The 20,272-nt window shown below is 42.1% G+C and overlaps 1 protein-coding gene across 1 annotated transcript in view; it reads left to right on the top strand.

The window, feature by feature from the left end:
- LOC120930359 (olfactory receptor 5I1-like) overlaps positions 1 to 19,716 on the top strand; it is a 39,779-nt gene extending 20,063 nt beyond the window's left edge. The window contains exons 2-3 of the mRNA XM_040341557.1: positions 15,441 to 15,466; positions 17,473 to 19,716. Of these exons, the coding sequence (XP_040197491.1) occupies positions 15,441 to 15,466; positions 17,473 to 18,419 (973 nt within the window). The 3' untranslated portion in view covers positions 18,420 to 19,716. The remainder of the gene's footprint in view (positions 1 to 15,440; positions 15,467 to 17,472) is intronic.
- The last annotated feature ends 556 nt before the right edge of the window (positions 19,717 to 20,272 follow it).

Raw genomic sequence — 20,272 nt, 5'->3', positions numbered from 1 at the left:
CAGGAACAGGGGCATTAAGGGTTAACTCTGGCATGCTTGGGGTAGAAGCCTCCGGTTCGGACGCCATGCTGACCCACTGTAAATGCCACCCTTGTACTGCAAGGCAAGACCCACAGGCCACCCTCCCGGCCGCAACAGAGAGCAGGGGACCTCCCAGAAGACTCCCCACCTGACCAGGCTTTATTGCTGCTGAGAAGCTAGAAACGATGCCCGTGCTGTGCCATCCCTCAGGAAGTGTGCTAGGTGTATTCACGCCGTTATTCTGGTCACTAGAGGCCAAAATCCCTTCCAAGATGGCTGCCAACATGCAAAAAACAGCATGCGGGCTACAAGAAAATGGCCGCCGATCGTCAACCGGTAAAATGGCGGCCAAACACGTTTTTAAAAGACAACAAAAACATGGCAAACATACCAGACCCCACAGGTCCCCCCCCGTACACACGGCATCACAAAAAGACATACAGCACCCCACAGCAGCCGCAGCCCCAAGGTAGGACGGAGACCCCCAGGCGGACCCCTCACCTCACGGCCGTCACCCAGAATGCGGGGAAGGAGGGAGAGGAAGGAAGAGAGGAAAGTAGGGCGGACCCCCGATCGATCTCCCAGGAATGCACCAGCCGAACCACCATGCCAAGGCAAGGGGATACTACTTACCCATCCTGCGACTACCGGCTGGAGGCATTCCAGACAGACCCAACGTCCGCTTACGGCATGGCTGTTGGCCCGGCACACTGTGACTCGGTCATAGAGACCGGTCATATGTGTGCCCTGGAACGTATAGCTCACCGGCCACCCCTGGAGCAACAGGGCATGTCGTGGACAACCCAGCGCATAGCTAGAGGCCAGCACACGCTCGATGGCTGAACATGGGGGGACTACAAGGATCGAGGATCCAGCCTGTCACCCAGTCGGTAGTTGATTGTAGATCCCCGGATCCAAAAATGCAGGAAAAAATACAATAAAAGCGAAAAAATCGCAAAAATTCTCCAGAGCACATGGGCCCAGAGGAGCCATGTCTTCTCCTTACGCTAGGCAGAAAAAAACTGGGGCTGCATGATGCAGAGAGAGGGATGTACCCAGGGGACCCGCTCCCTGGGAGATGCTATACTGAGAGTGAGGCCTCGTACACACGACAGAGATTCTCGGCAGAATTCGCCGAGAAACTCGGTCAAAACCCGGATTCTGCCGAGAATCTCTGTCGTCTGTACAGTTTTGGCTCGATGGAGCCGCCGAGGAACTCGACGAGAAAATAGAGAACATGTTCTCTATTTTCTCGTTGTCCTCGTTCTTCTATGGGAGAAGCCGGCCCGCCGAGCTCCTCGGCGGCTTCATCCCAAAACTCGACGAGGAACTCGACATGCCAAGCACGTCGAGTTCCTCTGTCGTGTGTACGGGGCCTCAGTGAGTAACTTGTATATCGCAACAAATGCGAACTTAATCGCCTCAAGGCGCTTTGCATCCAGTGTCGTCCTGGTCCTTCAGAAGAGAGAGAGAGAAGTGTTTTAACACTTAAAGTGCTGTTTTTTCTGCCTAGTCATCTCCTGAAAGGAAGGTTGATAACCCTAAGGTCAATTGCTGCTGTGTCCATCCATGAACGGAAGAGAAATTAAATTTCTAAAGGAAAAAAGTAATTTAAAACTGTTCGGCTATAATGAATTGTCAGGTCCCGCAATACAGGTAAAAGTTATTGAAAAAAAACGGCATGGTTTCCCCCCTGTCCATTAGCAGGCCCTTATCCGAGCACGCAACCTGGCAGACTGCAGGAAAAGAGGGGGGACAAGAGAGTGCCCCTCCTCCTGAACCATATCAGGCTACATGCCCTCAACAGGGAGGATGTTTTGGGGTCCAAAGCACCATGTCCCCATGTTGATAGGGACAAGGGCCTCATCCCCACACCCCTTGCCTGGTGGTTGTAGGGGTCTGTGGGCGGGGGGCTTATCAGAATCTGGAAGCCCCCTTTAACAAGGGGAACACCAGATCCCGCCCCCCATGTGAATTGGTAACGAGATACATTGTACCCCTACCATTTCACAAAAAAAGTGTCAAAAATGTTAAAAAACACAAAATTAAAAAAGAACACCTTTATTAAAAAAAAAAAAAATTCCAGCGATGTACATCCATTCTCGACCCGAGGATACAGAAAAATTAAAATAAAACGCTGCTACTGATGCATCCATGGGAGGTTCCCGTCAAATCACGCTACACCCGCCATGACAGCTCTTAAATAGCTGAGGGTGGGGCCACATGTAACGTACACGGGTGACCCCGCCACCTCTGACGTCACGGGGGTTTCCTGCGGTTTCCCCTCGACATTGCGGGAAACTCCCATATCCTCAGGTCGAGAATGGATGAACATTGCTGGATTTTTTTTTACTTTTTTAATAATGGACTTGTCCCAAGCTGTGTCTTGTGTACAATGTACCCCGTTACCAATTCACATAGGGGGATAGGATATGGGGTTCTCCTAGTTAAAGGGGGTCCAGATCCCCTGAATGGTCTGGTATGGATTTTGAGGGGGACCCCTACACCATTTAAAAAAAATTGGTGCAGGGTTCCCCTTAATATCCATACCAGACCTGAAGGGCCTAGTATGAAATTTGGGGGGACCCCACACAATTTTTTTTTTTATTTTGTTTCGGGGTTCCCCTTAATATTCATACCAGACCCAAAGGACCTGGTAATGGACTGGAGGGGAACCCATGTCTTTTTTTTCAATTACTTTTATCTGTATTGTGGGACCCGACAATTCATTATAGCCGCAAGCAGTTTTAAATTACGTTACATTTTTTCCTTTAGAAATGTCATTTTGTTGCAGGGACTGTTCTAAACACGGAAAAAATGTGCCAATTTACAGGCACGAAATTTAACCACTTAAGACCCGGACCAAAATGCAGGTAAAAGACCAGGTCCATTTTTGCGATTCGGCACTGCCTCGCTTTAACTGACAATTGCGCGGTCGTGCGACGTGGCTCCCAAACAAAATTGGCGTCCTTTTTTTCCCACAAATAGAGCTTTCTTTTGGTGGTATTTAATCACCTCTGCGGTTTTTATTTTTTGCGCTATAAACAAAAATAGAGCGACAATTTTGAAAAAAATGCAATATTTTTTACTTTTTGCTATAATAAATATCCCCCAAAAATACATCAAAAATGTTTTTCCTCAGTTTAGGCCGATACGTATTCTTCTACCTATTTTTGGTAAAGAAAATTGCAATAAGCGTTTATCGGTTGGTTTGCGCGAAATTTATAGCGTTTACAAAATAGGGGATAGTTTTATTGCATTTTTATAAAAAAATTTTTTTTTACTACTAATGGCGGCGATCAGCGATTTTTTCGTGACTGCGACATTATGGCGGACATTTTTGGCACATTTTTGGGACCATTGTCATTTTCACAGCAAAAAATGCATTTAAAATGCATTGTTTATTGTGAAAATGACAGTTGCAGTTTGGGAGTTAACCACAGGGGGCGCTGTTGGGGTTATGTGTTCCCTGAAGTGTGTTTACAACTGTACGGGGGTGTGGCTGTAGGTGTGACGTCATCGATTGTTTACACACGGCTCTCCCCGTTCTTCAGCTCCGGGGACCGATCGTGGGACTCCAGCGGCGATCGGGTCCGCGAGTCCCGCGGTCCCGGTCACTGAGCTTTGGACTGGGTCGCGGGAGCGCTCCGCGGGCGCGCGCCCGTGACCTACGGCTGGGTACTAGTACAGGACGTACCTGTACATGGATGTGCCCAGCCGTGCCATTCTGCCAACGTATATGTGCAGGAGGCAGTCCTTAAGTGGTTAAAGGAATAGTTCACTTTTATTGTTTCACTGTAAGCATTATTAAAATCACTTCTCCCAAAAAAGCTGACATTTTTAAAACTCTTTTTTGCATTGAAACATGTCCCCTGGGGCAGGACACAGGTCCCCAAACACTTTTTATGACAATAATTTGCATATAAGCCTTTAAAATTAGCACATTTGATTTTTCATGTTTGTGTCCTATCCCATCCTTACCCAGCACCCCTAAGTTGTGCAACAGCACCCGATCTCCAGACTGCAGGTCTTGAACCCTTACTTTTAAGATCAAAGTACTTTTCGTTTCTCTGTTCCCTGGCAGTAACTGGAACAGTGGCGGTTCGTCCATAGAGGGCGCTGGAGCGCCGCCCCCTCTGGCTCTCACCGCCACTGAGTGAAATAACATAGATTCATGCATTGCACGAATCTATGTTATTTTCGCCGCTGCCGCTGTTATTCAGATGGTCGGCGCTCAATGTCCGGCCATCTGAATAACGCCAGCTGGTTGGCTGTAGGGAAATGTCTATCAAAGCCAACGGCTCTGATAGGCTTTCCCAATACAGCCCTCGGGTCCCGGAAGCTTATTCTCGGAGCGCACAGACTGTACGCCCCTTGAATAAGATGACAGGCGTCTCAGCCAATCACGTTGGCCGGTTCTGGCTACCTGTAACCTGATTGGCTGAGACGCCTGTCAGTCATCGAGGGCGGGAGAAGACATCGTGGGACGTGGATGCCTGACTCCAGTAAAGGTAAGTGCCGGGCGGGGGGGGGGGGGGGAAGAACGCAATTTACAGGGCACAGTGGGGACAATTGGCACAGCGGCGACCATTAAAGGGCACAGTGGCTGCGTTTAATGGCATGGCACAGTGGTGACAATGGATGGCACAGTGGCTGCGTTTAATGGCATGGCACAGTGGTGACAATGGATGGCACAGTGGCTGCGTTTAATGGCATGGCACAGTGGTGACAATGTATGGCACAGTGGCTGCGTTTAATGGCATGGCACAGTGGTGACAATGGATGGCACAGTGGTGACAATGGATGGCACAGTGGCTGTGTTTAATGGCATGGCACAGTGGTGACAATGGATGGCACAGTGGCTGCGTTTAATGGCATGGCACAGTGGTGACAATGGATGGCACAGTGACTGCGTTTAATGGCATGGCACAGTGGTGACAATGTATGGCACAGTAGCTGCGTTTAATGGCATGGCACAGTGGTGACAATGTATGGCACAGTAGCTGCGTTTAATGGCATGGCACAGTGGTGACAATGTATGGCACAGTGGTGACAATGGATGGCACAGTGGTGACAATGGATGGCACAGTGGCTGTGTTTAATGGCATGGCACAGTGGTGACAATGGCATGGCACAGTGACTGCGTTTAATGGCATGGCACAGTGGTGCGAATTGATGGCACAGTGGCTGCATTTGATGGCATGTAACAGTGGCTGCGTTTGGGCACAGTGAGACTGCAATTTTTTTTTCCTTTGCGCCCCCCCAAAAATTTTGAGCACCAGCCGCCACTGAACTGGAAGATGCTTCCTTCGCTTTTTTATAAGCAGTCTTCCAGTTTTTACAAAGTCAATCAATGTATCCTAGGTAAGAGGCCTGAGCTGTGTGATCTAAGGACGCTCCAAAAGCTAGATCCACCGGAAAACAAGCTTCCCTTCCAAAATCAACCAGTATGGGGGGAGTACCCAGTAGAGTCATTCACTCTTGCTGATCTTTGAATAATTTGAATAATTTCTGTAGTATCTTCACCAATTCCGCCAACACACAGTAAACACACAGATCCATGTCCTGTCAAGGAGAGACCACCGATGGTGTGTCCCTTGTACATAGGGACACTGATCGGTCACCTCCCCCAGTCAGTCCCCTCCCCCCCACAGTAAGAATCACTCCCTAGGAAAACATTAACCCCTTGATCGCCAGACAGTCCCTGACAGTCATATTTATACAGCAATCAATGCATTTTTATACCACGGATCGCTGTATAAATGTGAATGGCCCCAAAAATGTGTCAAAGGTGTCCAATGTGTCCGCCGCAATATCGCAATCCCGATTAAACGCCGCCATTATTAGTAAAAAATAAATAAATAATAAAAATGCTATAAATCTATCCCCTATTTTGTAGCCGCTATATATGTAGAAGAATACATATCGGCCTAAACTGTGGAAAAAAAATAGTTTTTTTAAAAAAGTTGGGATATTTATTATAGCAAAAAGTTAAAAATATTGTGTTTTTTTTTTTCAAACTTGTCCCTCTTCTTTTGTTTATAGCGCAATAAATAAAAACCGCAGAGGTGATCAAATACCTCCAAAAGAAAGCACTATTTGTGGGGGAAAAAAATGATAAACATTCCATTTGGGTACAGTGTTGCATGACCGTGTACTTGTCATTCAAAGTGTGACAGCGCTGAAAGCTGAAACATGGCTTGAACAGGAAGGGGGTGAAAGTGCCCTGTAGGCATTGGTTAAACACAGCTTTAGTTTAACAGTGAATAGGTGTCACAAACTACGGTGAACAGGAGTGAAGCACAACTGCGGTTAAGGAAAAACTATAATGCATGTACCCTACGTTATGTGAGATTTCAGTACTAGGCCCCAGGCATCACTCCAATCAGAGAACAGGAGTTTGGGGGGTCGCTACATCATCTCTCTCGCATATAGGAATGTATTGAGCTACTAAGGGTGGAGGTATTACAACATGCCTCCAACCTCTAGCATAGAAGGATATAAAAAAATCAACGAGCACAACATTAAAGATTCCAATGCACTTCTTTTATGCAAGTGATTATCAGTACGGGACCCCAGGCGTCACTCCAATCAGAGAACAGGAGTTTGGGGGTTCTCTACATCATATCACTTTAACATAAAGAAATGCATTAGACCACTAAGGGAGCAGGTATGAAATACCTTCGAGCCTTAGCATGAATAAGTTAGAGCGAACATGTTCTGCATTTTAGGTACGAAGCGCATATACATTTAAGAACGTATGTCAGGCACGTAGCAATTAAAGGGGTTATAAAGGATTTTTTTTCCCTTAAATAGCTTCCTTTACCTTAGTGCAGTCCTCTTACCTCATCCTTCGATTTTGCTTTTAAATGTCCTTATTTCTTCAGAGAAATCCTCACTTCCTGTTCTTCTGTCTGCAACTACACACCGTAATGCGAGGCTTTCTCCCTGGTGTGGAGAAAGCCTCTTGAGGGGGCGAGCAGGAGTGTAAGGGTGCCCACTAACACACAGCTCCTTTCCTATCTGCAAAGTAGAGAATGTCCTGACTTGCCTGCTCGCCCCCCCTCCCTCAAGAGGCTTTCTCCACACCAGGGAGAAATCCTTGCATTACGGTGTGTAGTTACAGACAGAAGAACAGGAAGTGAGCATTTCTCAGAAGAAATAAGGACATTTAAAAGCAAAATCGAAGGATGAGGAGGAGGACTGCACTAAGGTAAAGGAAGCTATTTAGGCAAAAATACAATTTCCTTTACAACCCCTTTAAGTATACTGTATGCAGTTAATATTTGCGTAGGAGAGGCAAGTTTAGCTGAGCTGAGTTAAGAGTGTATGTCTCTTTAGGATATTCTACAGCAGACAGCTGAAGACACAGTAAGTAATCCCAGGCAGCAAGTTAGTATTCAAAAATGCAGATTTAAATACAGTACTTGATAAGGGCAATATATGAAGCAGGTAACTCTAAGCAGTATAAATGACGTAAAGTTGCTACTTATCCGTTTGCAGAGGATGGCTGTTGTAGTCTGATAGCAGCAATGGGATTTCTGTAGTGCAGCGTCTTCTGGAGGAAGATACCCTTAAGGTGTCCCAGCATGGCAGTCTGCATTAGCTTCAATTAGGCAGGCATCCAGGGTGGCATGGTTTACAGACTTAAGGATTGCTGGTACCCATAGTGCTTTTGGTAGCCAAGCCGGCTATGGCCAACAATAATAGAGCGCCGTTTCTATGAAAAGTGAATGCCTTTATAGGCAGGAGACAGGTGCAGTGCAAAAGCACTGATTCCAGCGCAGCGTTCCAAGCTGGAATGCATACGGCGCCGGGCGACGACGTCATCGTGCAGTTGCCGTATCGTGCAGTTGCGCTGAGAGCGCCTGTTACAGTACCTCCTCTTAAGGGATACCCTCCTGGGGATCTCAATAAGTGTAGGCTTAACAAGGTAAGGGGTTTCACGAGTGAGAAAATGTTTTATATACTTTCTGTAAAAATGAGCAAACCCCAATAAAAAAAAAAACTTATATCGTCTTTTGGAGAAACAACAAAGGCACAGAAAGAAATAATGGTCTGTTCAAAGACACAATTTCTGGAGCTTGGCGTAGAGGAAATGAGCTCTGAGTCGTGCTAGTAGCCATCCGACATATTTCCGATGTTGCAATAGTTCAACTGAGCAATTAATTATGTCATCTAGACACATCACTACGCACATGTCTAGAAAGTCTCTTAAGACATTATTCAGAAGGCTTTGCAGCGTTGTTGTGCGCCATCAAGATATATATATATATATATATATATATATATATACACACATTGGCCCGGATTCACATACCTTGGCGCATAGTTATGCCGGCGTAGCGTATCGAATATACGCTACGCCGACGTAGTGCAGAGTGGCGAGCACAGTATTCATAAAGCACTGGCTCCCTGATCTACGCTGGGTTCCCTCGGCGTAACTCGTCGTAAGTGGCAGTGGGCGTGAGCCATGCTAATGAGGCGTGACCCCATGTAAATGATGGGCCGAGCGCCATCAAGATACGAATAACGAACGGCGCATGCGCCTGCTCATTGACGTATCCCAGTGCGCATGCTCAGAATCACGTTGGAACGAACGCCTAAGATACGTCGAATCACTGCCTACGACTTGAACGTAACCTACGCCCAGCCCTATTCACGTACTACTACGTAATCGACGTAAAATACGCCTTATAGATGGGGAATAACTTTACGTCGGGCGTACGACCTACGTGAACCGCGTATATTAATGCGCCGGGCGCAAGTATGTTCGTGAATCGGCGTATCTCACTCATTTGCATATTCAAATCGTAAATCAATGGGAGCGCCCCTTGCGGCCAGTGTAAATATGTGCCCACGATATGACAGCGTAGGAAACTTACGTCAGTCGGATGTAGCCTAGTTTCAGGCGTATCTTGCTTTCAGAGTTAGGCGCATAGATACGACGGCGCATATGTGCACTTACGCGGCGTATCTTGAGATACGTCGGCGTAAGTGCTACGTGAATCCGGGCCATTATATATATACATATATATATATACATATATATATATATATATATATATACACAGTATATATATATATATATATATATATATATATATATATATATATATATATATATATATATATATATATATATATATATATATATATATATATAGATATATATATAGATAGATAGATAGATAGATAGATAGATAGATAGATAGATAGATAGATAGATAGATAGATATTTAAAAAAGATATCTATATATAAAGTGTATACAGAATATATATTTTATTTATTTATTTTTTGCATTCCTGAGAGTGTCTTTACAAGAAAGACTTTATAAAAGTTTCCGCTTTTCATGTATATTATCCATATATCTAACTACTAGCTGAATACCCGGCGTTGCGTTGCCCGGTCTTCCTATCTTAACCTTTTGGGGAGGAAAATCATAGTAATATAAATATACCCATCTTTTATATAAGGGTGTAGGTAAGGGTTAATTTAACTGTCATATATTTTTATTTGGCATATAAGTAATATGTGTAGCAGGTATTATTGAAATATCTCCAGGCGTACAGAAGTTATGTGGGAACATACATTTCCCATTGATTTGCATGGGACTTTAAACAAAAACCCCGACCCTCACAAATGGGGGTAGTTAAGGGATAAACTAACTATCCTATAGTTTAGGTGGACATATAAGTAACATGTGACCAAGTGTTATCGAAATATCTACAGCCGTTTGGAAGTTATGAAGTAACATGTATTTCCCATAGAGTTGAATGGGACTTTAAAGGAAAACCCCGACCATGGCAAATGGGGGTGGGTAAGGGTTAAACCACCTATCCTATGTTTGTTGCTGACATATAAGTAACATGAGTGCCAAGTTTCATGTTAATATCTTTAGCCGTTTGGACGTGATGCTGGAACATACATACATACACACACTGAGTTTTATATATATAGATTTATCAATGTTGAATAGACTCTGTGTTAAACTAATTGTTGCATTCACATAAGGGATATTGATAATTGGTCTCTCTTGGATAATTAGCCTGTTCAATAATTGCCTGCTTATTTGCAGATATATATATATAAAAAAATGCTAAAGTATAAAATATCCGTAAACAAGCGTCTAGAAATTCAATGTTGGAAGCCAGTGACCTGAAATATCTGTCTCCACATATATATACAAGAAGCCATAAAACATTGGGAATCAGAAGCTCGATTTTTTACAAATGTAATCGCAATAATGCATAATATTTGATAATGATTTTTTTTTAACAATTATGGACACGTTTGAAAATGGTTAGTTAGTCTGACATGCTATATTTTCTCTCTATAATGAGCAGTGCCTATAATACAATTAACACATCATTGCAAGGCAATAAGTGTCATGGAAGTTTAAATTATGGAATAATGCTTTAGCTTTGTTTCTAAACATAATTATAAGAGAAGGGCCCTCTGATTCTTCCTGTATTTAATTGTATTGTAATTGTACTGTCTGCCCTACTGTTGTAAAGCGCTGCGCAAACTGTCGGCACTATATATAACCTGTATAATAATAATAATTCAGTATAAGAAATTTCTTTTTTAACAATTTTCTAATTATCTTTAAAATATCAAGATGACTGTATTCCTCAGCTAAAGTTTGCAGTTACTTACTCCTCTGGGGTTCATTCCTCGCACAGACAATTCTGCAAAGTTCACTTTCAAAGATGAAAAAAAAAAGAAAGCACAGACACTCCACTCGGGATCCATCCTCTATGGTATTTCACCTCAGAGGCCCCGTACACACGTCCGAGAAACTCGACGGGCAAAACACATCGTTTTGCTCGTCGAGTTCCTTGTGAAGCAGCCGAGGATCTCGGCGAGCCAAGTTTCCCCATTGACTAACGAGGAAATAGAGAACATGTTCTCTATTTGGCTCGATGAGTTCCTCGACGGTTTCCTCGGCCAAAAGTGTACACACGACCGGGTTTCTCGGCAGAATACGGCTCCGATCGAGTTTCTGGCTGAATTCTGCCGAGAAACTCGGTCGTGTGTACGGGGCCTGACTGGGGTTTAATCATACTGGAGGTCAAATGTGGAAATGGGGGAATCTAGTGTGGTGTGTCCATGCTTGTGCTGAACAATAAAGTTTAATTTATTCTTTGAAAAGAAAAGCTTTGCCTATGTAGTGCTGATTGCATGCAGTTTGAAAGTGTTTAGGTTTGACCTCATATTATATGGTTTTAGTAAATTTAAAGGAAAATTGTACAAGAAAGTTGTATAATGCGTAACCATTTGATTTGATTGCTGTATTATTTTCCTTCTTTAGGCTTTCTTTTGTCTACATTTATCTGGTGATCCAGCCAGTAAGTCTGTTTTTTTTAACAAAAAAGCTTTCTGGCAGTTACAGGAATGAAACAGACCATTTAAAATGGAACTAAATGGAACTAAATCGTCCTATCCTTTTCAGCCAAGGAGGCTGCCCTCTTAGGGCCCTTTCACACTAGCGGACCGTATGTCCGCATTTTCATCCGTCCGTTTGCGGATGAAAACGGGACATACATGGGTCCCTATGAGATTACGGGTATCAGTGGATGAACATCCGCTGACACCCGTAATTTGTCCACCTCTGCAAAGATCCGCATTTGCAGACGGAAGAAATCCTATTTTTCTTCCGTCTGCCGGATCGGATCGGATGAACACGGACATACGGTCCGTGTTCGTCCGATCCCCCATAGGGGAGAGCGGAGGAAACACAGGGCGGTCCCCGCCCTGTCAGCTGCCAGCTCAGCGGGGATTTTACGGAGGATCCCCGCTGAGCAAAGCGGACACACGGAGCGGATCATTACTGATCTGCTCCGTGTGAAAGGGCCCTTATACTTTTCAACCAAGAAGTTTGCCTGCTTGAGCGTGCAAAATCTGGTGCAGCCGTACATAGAAACCAATCAGATTCTATTTTTTTTTGTCAGAGCTTAATTGAATAATCTGAAGTTAGGAAGCTGAGATGGACTATATTTTGCACTCTCCGGTTTTACTAAATCAACCCCCTTGTAACATACAGGAAAATCTCTGTGTGATACAAAAAGCACCTCTAAGGCCCCGTACACACGTCCGAGAAACTCGACGGGCAAAACACATCGTTTTGCTCGTCGAGTTCCTTGTGAAGCCGCTGAGGATCTCGGCGAGCCGAAATTTCCCATTGAACAACGAGGAAATAGAGAACATGTTGAGATCCTCGTCGGCTTCCTCGGCCAAAAGTGTACACACCACCGGGTTTCTTGGCAGAATATGGCTCCGATCGAGTTTCTGGCTGAATTCTGCCGAGAAACTCGGTCGTGTGTACGGGGCCTTAGAAGATAAAATGGTCTGGTCATCAATGCTTGTCATCAATCGATCATGTTGCTTGTAGTAGGTACTTGCATGATTTGTCTGATATACAAGGGGGTCCTAAAAAAATTCTAGGCCTGACCAATAAGTGAATGACCTATAGCTATGAAACTTACATGCTATTTCATAAATTCACTCCAAAGCAAAACACAAGTGGCACATCAATTGGCAATTATTAACCCTTGCAAAAGAGTGATGTGAGGTCACTGAAATACTGCTCTGCCGGTGCTATCACAGCAGGTGAATGATCTGTGTACTAAGTCACCAATTTTTTTTAAAACATCTTTGCCAGTAGGTGTGCATTATTCTGCAAAGAGAAAACACCTTTCCAGTTTCTCCTGCCTTTTTTATTTCAGATCCCCCTTTAATTAGCACGGCAATTTTGAATAGTATTCCGCTAACTACTGTTTGTCCCTTTTGTAGTTAGTCAGTCATCAAAATTCCTTACTTTCTTTCTTGCTGCCTTTTGGGTTCTGACTTTTTTCAGCCACGGGGACCTGCACATTATGACAAGTTCTGCTGGGGTCCTAAACAGTTTTGTTTCTCTTTAGGTTCATTTTATCTGAAATCCTACTGTCATTGTATACCCTATATTTTTTAGTTTTTTTCAAATCTTAAAAATATTTCTCTCACTTTTTTGTCCTTTATTTCTCTATATTAGGAGTTGTTAAACTTTCTATTTGAGGACCCTGTTAAGAAAATTGTCACTATACTGGAACCCAAAAAGAGCGTTTAACCAAAACTTAAAAAAAAAAAAACGTACAAATAAAAATTGCTGTAAAATAATAATACAACACACAAATACACACAGAGGAAATAATGCAGATCTGTTTTTATAATACATCATGTGGAAGGGTGGAAGAATACAAATGAGAACTCCTGCAGAACATTGCCTTAATTGGTGGTACGATGCACGTTGTCTACCTATACAGGCATACCCCACTTTTAAGTACACAATGGGGTTAATTTACTAAAGCTAGAAAGTGCAAAAATCAGGCTAATTTCTGCATAGAAATCAATGAGCTTCTAACCACAGCTTGTTAAATTAAGCTTTGGTAATAAAACCTGGAAGCTCATTGGTTTCTTTGCAGAAGTGAGCCTGATTTTGCACTTTCTAGCTTTAGTAAATTAACCCCATTGTGTACATAAAAGTGGGGTATACCTAGGGTTGCCACCTCATCCCTTTAAAACAGAACACATATGAATTACACAGGTTCTGTGGCTGATTAAGGTGGTAATTGAACTCAAGTGGAGCCTTATCTAAATTAAATTGGCCTCAGAACCTGTGTAATTCATATGTGTTCTGTTTCAAAGGGATGAGGTGGCAACCCTAGGTATACCTGTATATTGTCTTACAAACGGATTCTGCCTCAAATGACTTGCCCTTTAACAACTAAAACAGTTTTTGAAGCTTGCCATTAAAGAATACCTTGCACCCTGAGCTTTTGTTGCTGTGTGTACCTTGTTAAAAAATGTGTTTTAGCCTTTTTGGTTAAATTTAGGATTTTCATTATTAAAATTGTATCCCCATAGAAGCCATTGTGGGTGCCCTTCACCATTCTTGTAAACTTTAGTAGTTGAGTTTTCCAACGTGTCCAGAGTCTTTTCACATCAAAACCTTGGCTGGATGGTTGAGTCGCTTCTGCTCACTCATGTTTCTGCTGTCAATCATAGTCAGTGTGCTATCAATCACCATTGATCTGATGATTTTGGTTGGGCTACAAAGTAAATTGATAAACCATCCCAACAAGCCAGGGACTTGGGTCCATACCCTAAGGCCCCGTACACACGACCAGTTTCCTCGGCAGAATTCAGCTTCCGACCGAGTTTCTGGCTGAATTCTGCCGAGAAACCCGGCCGTGTGTACACTTTCGGCCGAGGAAGCCGACGAGGACCTCGGCGAGGAAATAGAGAACATGTTCTCTATTTCCTCGTTGTTCTATGGGAGCTCTCGGCCCGCCGAGGTCCTCGGCGGCTTCAGGGCTGAACTGGCCGAGGAACTCGATGTGTTTGGCACGTCGAATTCCTCGGCCGTGTGTACGGGGCCATAGTTTAAGAAGCACTGGTCTATGCAAGTATGCATATATATATAGGCAGACAGATATCTAGACCAGTAAACCATTCCAGTATTGTATGTTTTTGTGTCTTATCCCTAATCCTCTTTCTCTGTTCCCCGCTATCATTTATTTCTCTTTGCACTGTTCTATGTTTTACTGTTTTTGCCATTCTTCCACAAGTATGTTGTGACCACTTGCTATCAAACTTTTCAACACTGGTCTTCTCTCACTTTAGCAAACCATTTTCTTTAGGACAAGACAATAGAACAGTAAATAGTTGAGGGCACCAGTTTCTTGAAACGTGTTAAATGTGCTCTAGTGGTGACATGCCAAGGTAGTTTTAAAGGTAATTTTTGGACTTCCCTCAATCCATAGTAAAAGTACAAGCAAGGGATTGAGCATCCTGCCAGTGATGTATTAACTGTAGATAAATTTAGACAGAAGCAATCAGAAATTGTGATCACTATGACATTATAAGAAACGTTTAGCATACACAGCCTTGACTGAGTGATCAAAAAAGATATAAATAGTACCAGAGGTGAACAACCTGCGGCCCAAAGGCCGCATTCTGCCCAAGATGGCTATGAATGCGGCCCAACACAAAATTGTAAACTTGCTTTAAAATGTTGTTTTCTTTTTATTCGTTTTGTAAAAATGCGTTTACACTTTGCAAACACATGTGGGCGAAGAACAATTTGACAGTGTCTCGTCACTGGATTTTTATAGGTTTTATCTTCCCAAATCTTTCACAATCTTGCCTTATTCATGTCATCATTTTCGGCAGCACCTATAGTATATTCATAAAAAAACTATTTTCAAGGATGAAGCACCCAAAGGGCAAAATTAGAACCAAAATATCTGATGAGTACCTTGAGAATTCATTGAGAGTTGCTACTGCATCTATCGAACCAGATATTGATGGATTAGTTTATATAAAAAATGTGTCACATATTGCACTAATGTTATGTTGCCCTCTTTTACTTTTGTAGTGAAAAACATGAGTTACATTACTCAGGTTGGTACATTGAGGCTGATTTACTAAAACTGGAGAGTGCAAAATCTGATGCAGCTCTGCATAGAAACGAATCAGCTTCCAGTTTTTTTTTGTCAAAGCTTAACGGCTTCAATACAGGGCATTTTCACCCCCTTCCTACCCATACCAATTTTTAGTTTTCAGCGCTGTTGCACTTTGAATGAAAATTGCGCGGTCATGCAGCACTGTACCCAAATGAAATCTTTATATTTTTTCCCCACAAAAAAGGCTTTTGTTTTGGTGGTATTTGGTCACCTCTGCGTTTTTTATTTTTTGCGCTATAAACAAAAGAAGTGCGACAATTTTGAAAAAAACACAATATTTTTTACTTTTTGATTTATTAAATAGCAGAATAAAAAAATAAAAATAAATTGTTTTCCTCAGTTTAGACCGATAAGTATTCTTCTACATATTTTTGGTAAAATCAATCAACCAATCAATAAGCGTTTATTGATTGGTTTGCGCAAATGTTATAGCATCTACAAAATAAGGGATAGATTTATGGCATTTTTATTTATTTTTATTTTTTTACTAGTAATGGCGGCGATCTGAGATTTTTATTGTGACCATGACATTGCAACGGACACATCGGACACGTTTTTGGGACCATTCACATTTATACAGCGATTAGTCCTATAAAAATGCCCTGATTACTGTGTAAATGTGACTGGCAGGGAAGGGGTTAACACTAGGGGGTGATCAAGAGGTTAATATGTTTCCTAGTGAGTGATTCTAACTGTAGGGGGAGGGGACTCACAAGGGGAGGAGACCGATGTGTGTTCCTCTGTACTTGGAACACACATCGGTCTCCTCTCCTCTGACAGGACATGGATCCGTGTGTTTACACACACAGATCCATGGTCCTGCCGTGATTGCAGGCAATCGTGGGTGCCCGGAGGACATCACGGCCGCCGGGCACGCTCACCGGGTGCACGCCCCCTAGCCGCCCGGGAAGCCCAGGACGTCATATGACGTCCACTCGGAGGGAGGAAGTGTTACCGCCGACGTCATTTTACAATGACTCAGTAGGGAATGCCATGCATAGCTGCACCAGATTTTACATTCTCCAGTTTTAGTAAATCAGTCCCATTATCTATATCAGTGATCTGCTTGACTTTTTCTGCTCATCAACTATCCTTATTGTTAGTTTATTTTATGTGTGGCCCAAGACAATTCCTCTTCTTCCAATATGGCCCAGGAAAATCAAATGTTGGACACCCCTGGTCTAAACTTTAAGGATAGCTAGAGCCAAAACTTTTTTTTTCAATTTTCATAATGTAAGAGATGGTTAGAACCCCAGTTATTTTTTTTTTCCCATTTGTGTTTTGTTGTGGATATTTCCCTTCACTTCTGTCTCTGCTGTAAGAGAAAAACCCCTCTTATGCCGCTTACACACGATCCAACAACACGATTTCCAACAACAAAACCGTTGATTTTTTTCAGACTGAATTATGGCTCAAACTTGTGTTGCATACACACGGTCACACAAATGTTGTTGGAAATTCTGAATGTCAAGAACGTGGTGACGTATAAAACTACGACGAGCTGAAAAAAATGAAGTTCAATTATTCCGAGCATGCGTCGGAATTGCATACAGACGATTGGAATTTCTGACAAGAACTTTTGCCGTTGGAAAATTTGAGAACCAGCTCTCAAATTTTTGCTGTCCGAAATTCCATCAGAAAATGTCCGATGGGGCCTACACACGGTCGGAATTTCCAACCAAAAGCTCACATCGAACATTTCTTGTCGGAAATTCCGATCAGGTGTACGCGGCATTAGACAGTTTTCACCAGAACCAGTGCTCCCATGGGAGAATTTTCTCCCTTTCCACTCCTACCAAATCTAAGAGAGAAGTTTTCGGCTTTAGGTGTGCTTTAAGCTAACATATTGATATTTCTATGAAAGTTGTCAAGTTGATCTTGTGTCATTTAATTGTAAGTCATAATTATCTGATGTCTACCTTAATGTTATACTAATTTTGACAGGTGTCAATGGCCACCATTTGTACAATCGGTCAGACACATTTTATCTCTTGGGATTCGGTGAACAAAGCTCACCACCCTTTCTGCTCTTTGCACTGTTTCTGTCAATGTATTTGGTCACTGTATTTGGAAACCTTGGAATTACAGCCCTTATATTAACAAATGATCATCTTCAGAGCCCCATGTACTTTTTCCTTTCTAACCTAGCATTCATTGATCTTTTCTATTCTTCGTGTATTACACCTAAAATGCTGGTTGACTTGATTTCAGCAGAAAAGAGTATATCTTACGTGGGATGTGCTTGCCAAATGTACTTCTTTATTGCCCTTGGGAGCACTGAAAGTTTTCTTCTTGCCGCAATGGCAATTGATCGATATGCAGCAATATGTAACCCACTTCTTTATCTAAGGATTATGACTAAAGAAATATGTCTTAAGTTATTGAGTGGTTCTTACTTTGGTGGCTTTCTTCATTCTTTAATACAGACATGCTCCACATTTCGCCTTTCATTTTGTGGCTCTCATGAAATTGACCACTTTCTTTGCGATATTCCACCTTTACTAAAGCTTTCATGTATGGACACTACCACAAATGAGCTTATTCTGTCAATATTTGCATTCTTTGTAGCAGTTGGCTGTGTTATTGTCATAGTTATCTCTTATACTTTGATTTTACGTGCTGTTTTTAGAAGTACTTCATTTCAAGGAAGACTCAAAGCATTTTCCACCTGTGGTTCTCATTTCATTTGTGTCATTCTTTTCTACAGCACAATCCTCTTTACATATCTAAGACCAAGCTCAATATATTCTTTACAAACAGACAAGATTATCTCAGTAGTGTATACAATGGTCATCCCAATGCTGAACCCTCTTATTTATAGTTTGCGAAATAGAGAAATTAAGCTTGCTCTGAGGCATTTTATTCAAACATTTAGAAGTAAATCGTTTTAGAGATGGGTGTACTAAAAAGGAACAATATATGCTGCATGGATTTTTAATCTTAAGCAAATTTTAAGTGAGCAGCAGACCTAAAATGAATGATAGGATCACATTTTTTGGGGTTGTTCACACAGTTGACCCTGCATTGTTAAAAAAGCAGTACCATAAATGTGTTTTTTTTTATATATATTTTTTAAAAAATTACAGTATTCCTTTGTATAGTCTTCCCTATAAAGGGTACCCACAGTCAAGTTTTCATGCTTTTATTAGCAATTAGTGATTTCATTCCATACAAAGATGTGTGCCTTACAGTGAATGAAAATGGTAAACCCCTTAATTTTCGAATAAATTACTGAACTTATTACAGTCAGAGGATTGGAACTGGATAGCTAGAATTTCTAAGGACTGCACAACCCTGGTAATATTTTTTAAATAAATAGTTATTTGGGTGTAGAATTCTACCAAATTCAACCCCCTTTGGGTTATATTTGTTTTAAACTAGCAACAATAAAAATTTGAAAAGATTGGATTGTTGCGAAAGGGTGGGGTCCCATGTGGAATTACCAGACTGTACTGTTGTGCCAGAGATTTTTTTTGTCTTGGAATGAGGGGGCATGCTGCTTTTTTGTCCAATGCATAACAAACATTTTCATGCTTCAAACAGAAATCCTGACAATGAATCTTAGTGAATACAGAGGATTGAGATGCCCCCCCCCCCAGTTGTGCCTGCCCTCCTCAGTACAGCACCTGAGGTAGATGCCTCTTTTCACTCAGCCCTGCCTTTCCCTAGGCTTATTGGTATACAATATTTTACAACCTCACTGTGGCAGATAGTCAGAACCTACATCAAGTTTGTAAGGGACAGTTACAGGCCCTACTCCTCCCACCAAAGTAAAATACCAGTGGTCCAGTTCTATGACTGGAAGAGATCTTCCTCAAATCAGGAGAAAGGGTGCCGGTTGCTGGGTAGTGAAGGAGGCAGTTGTTGCAGTATCAAATTTCACCTTTCTCTATATGCTATCTGTAACCATGCCTGACATGAGATTGCTTGACAAGTTGACAAGTTTTTGTGCTGAAGGGAGGTCATATTACAGGAAGCTTAAAGAGATTTGTGGAAGGACAGCAACACAGTATGCATCAACTCAGCTGAATGACATACTGTAACTGGGTTCCAGATGTTCAAATGAGCACTTTATCTAAGAACTAGATATGTTCTATATTGCATATCATTGTTAGAATGTGTGCTGTGGGAAGTATCTGCCATTTGGAAGATGGAAGCTGGGTATGATGTACAGCACGTTAGACATGTGCACACTGAAATATTTTGGTTTGGAATTTAGTTTTCGTCCGAAAAATAAATGTATTTAGTTACTCCCGAAATTTGTTTTTATTTATTTTGTTTTGTTAAAAAATGCATTAGTTTGAAAATCTGAATTAATTAAGGTCGAATTTGTCATTGAAGGCTTATGGTGTCTGTCGAATGTTCTAAGAAGATTCGACGGAGCAGCTAAACTGTACGATGTCACAATCATACATTTCCAGTTGAATGTTCCGCCTACAAGTTATAGAAGAATTCTAATGTTGTATGACACTAGTAATAATTATATTTATAAATTACTATTATTAGTCAACCAACATTCAAATTCTTCTATAGCGGGAGCATTTGACTGGAAATGTACGATAGCGGTGTCGTACAGTTTAGCTGCTTGTCGAATCTTCTTAGAACTTTCGAGAGACACCATAAGCCATAAGAGACACCATAAGCCTTCAATGACAGATTTGAGTTTTTTTGCTGCTTCATCAAATCTTCTTTGTTCATGTTCATGTCGAATGGTCTACCCCAACACTGTCTCTATAATGTAGAA

The sequence above is a fragment of the Rana temporaria genome, chromosome 3, assembly GCF_905171775.1.
Source record: "Rana temporaria chromosome 3, aRanTem1.1, whole genome shotgun sequence".
Taxonomy (NCBI): domain Eukaryota; kingdom Metazoa; phylum Chordata; class Amphibia; order Anura; family Ranidae; genus Rana; species Rana temporaria.
The sequence above is the reverse complement of the archived record's forward strand: the minus strand, read 5'-3'. Positions and strand labels throughout refer to the sequence as shown.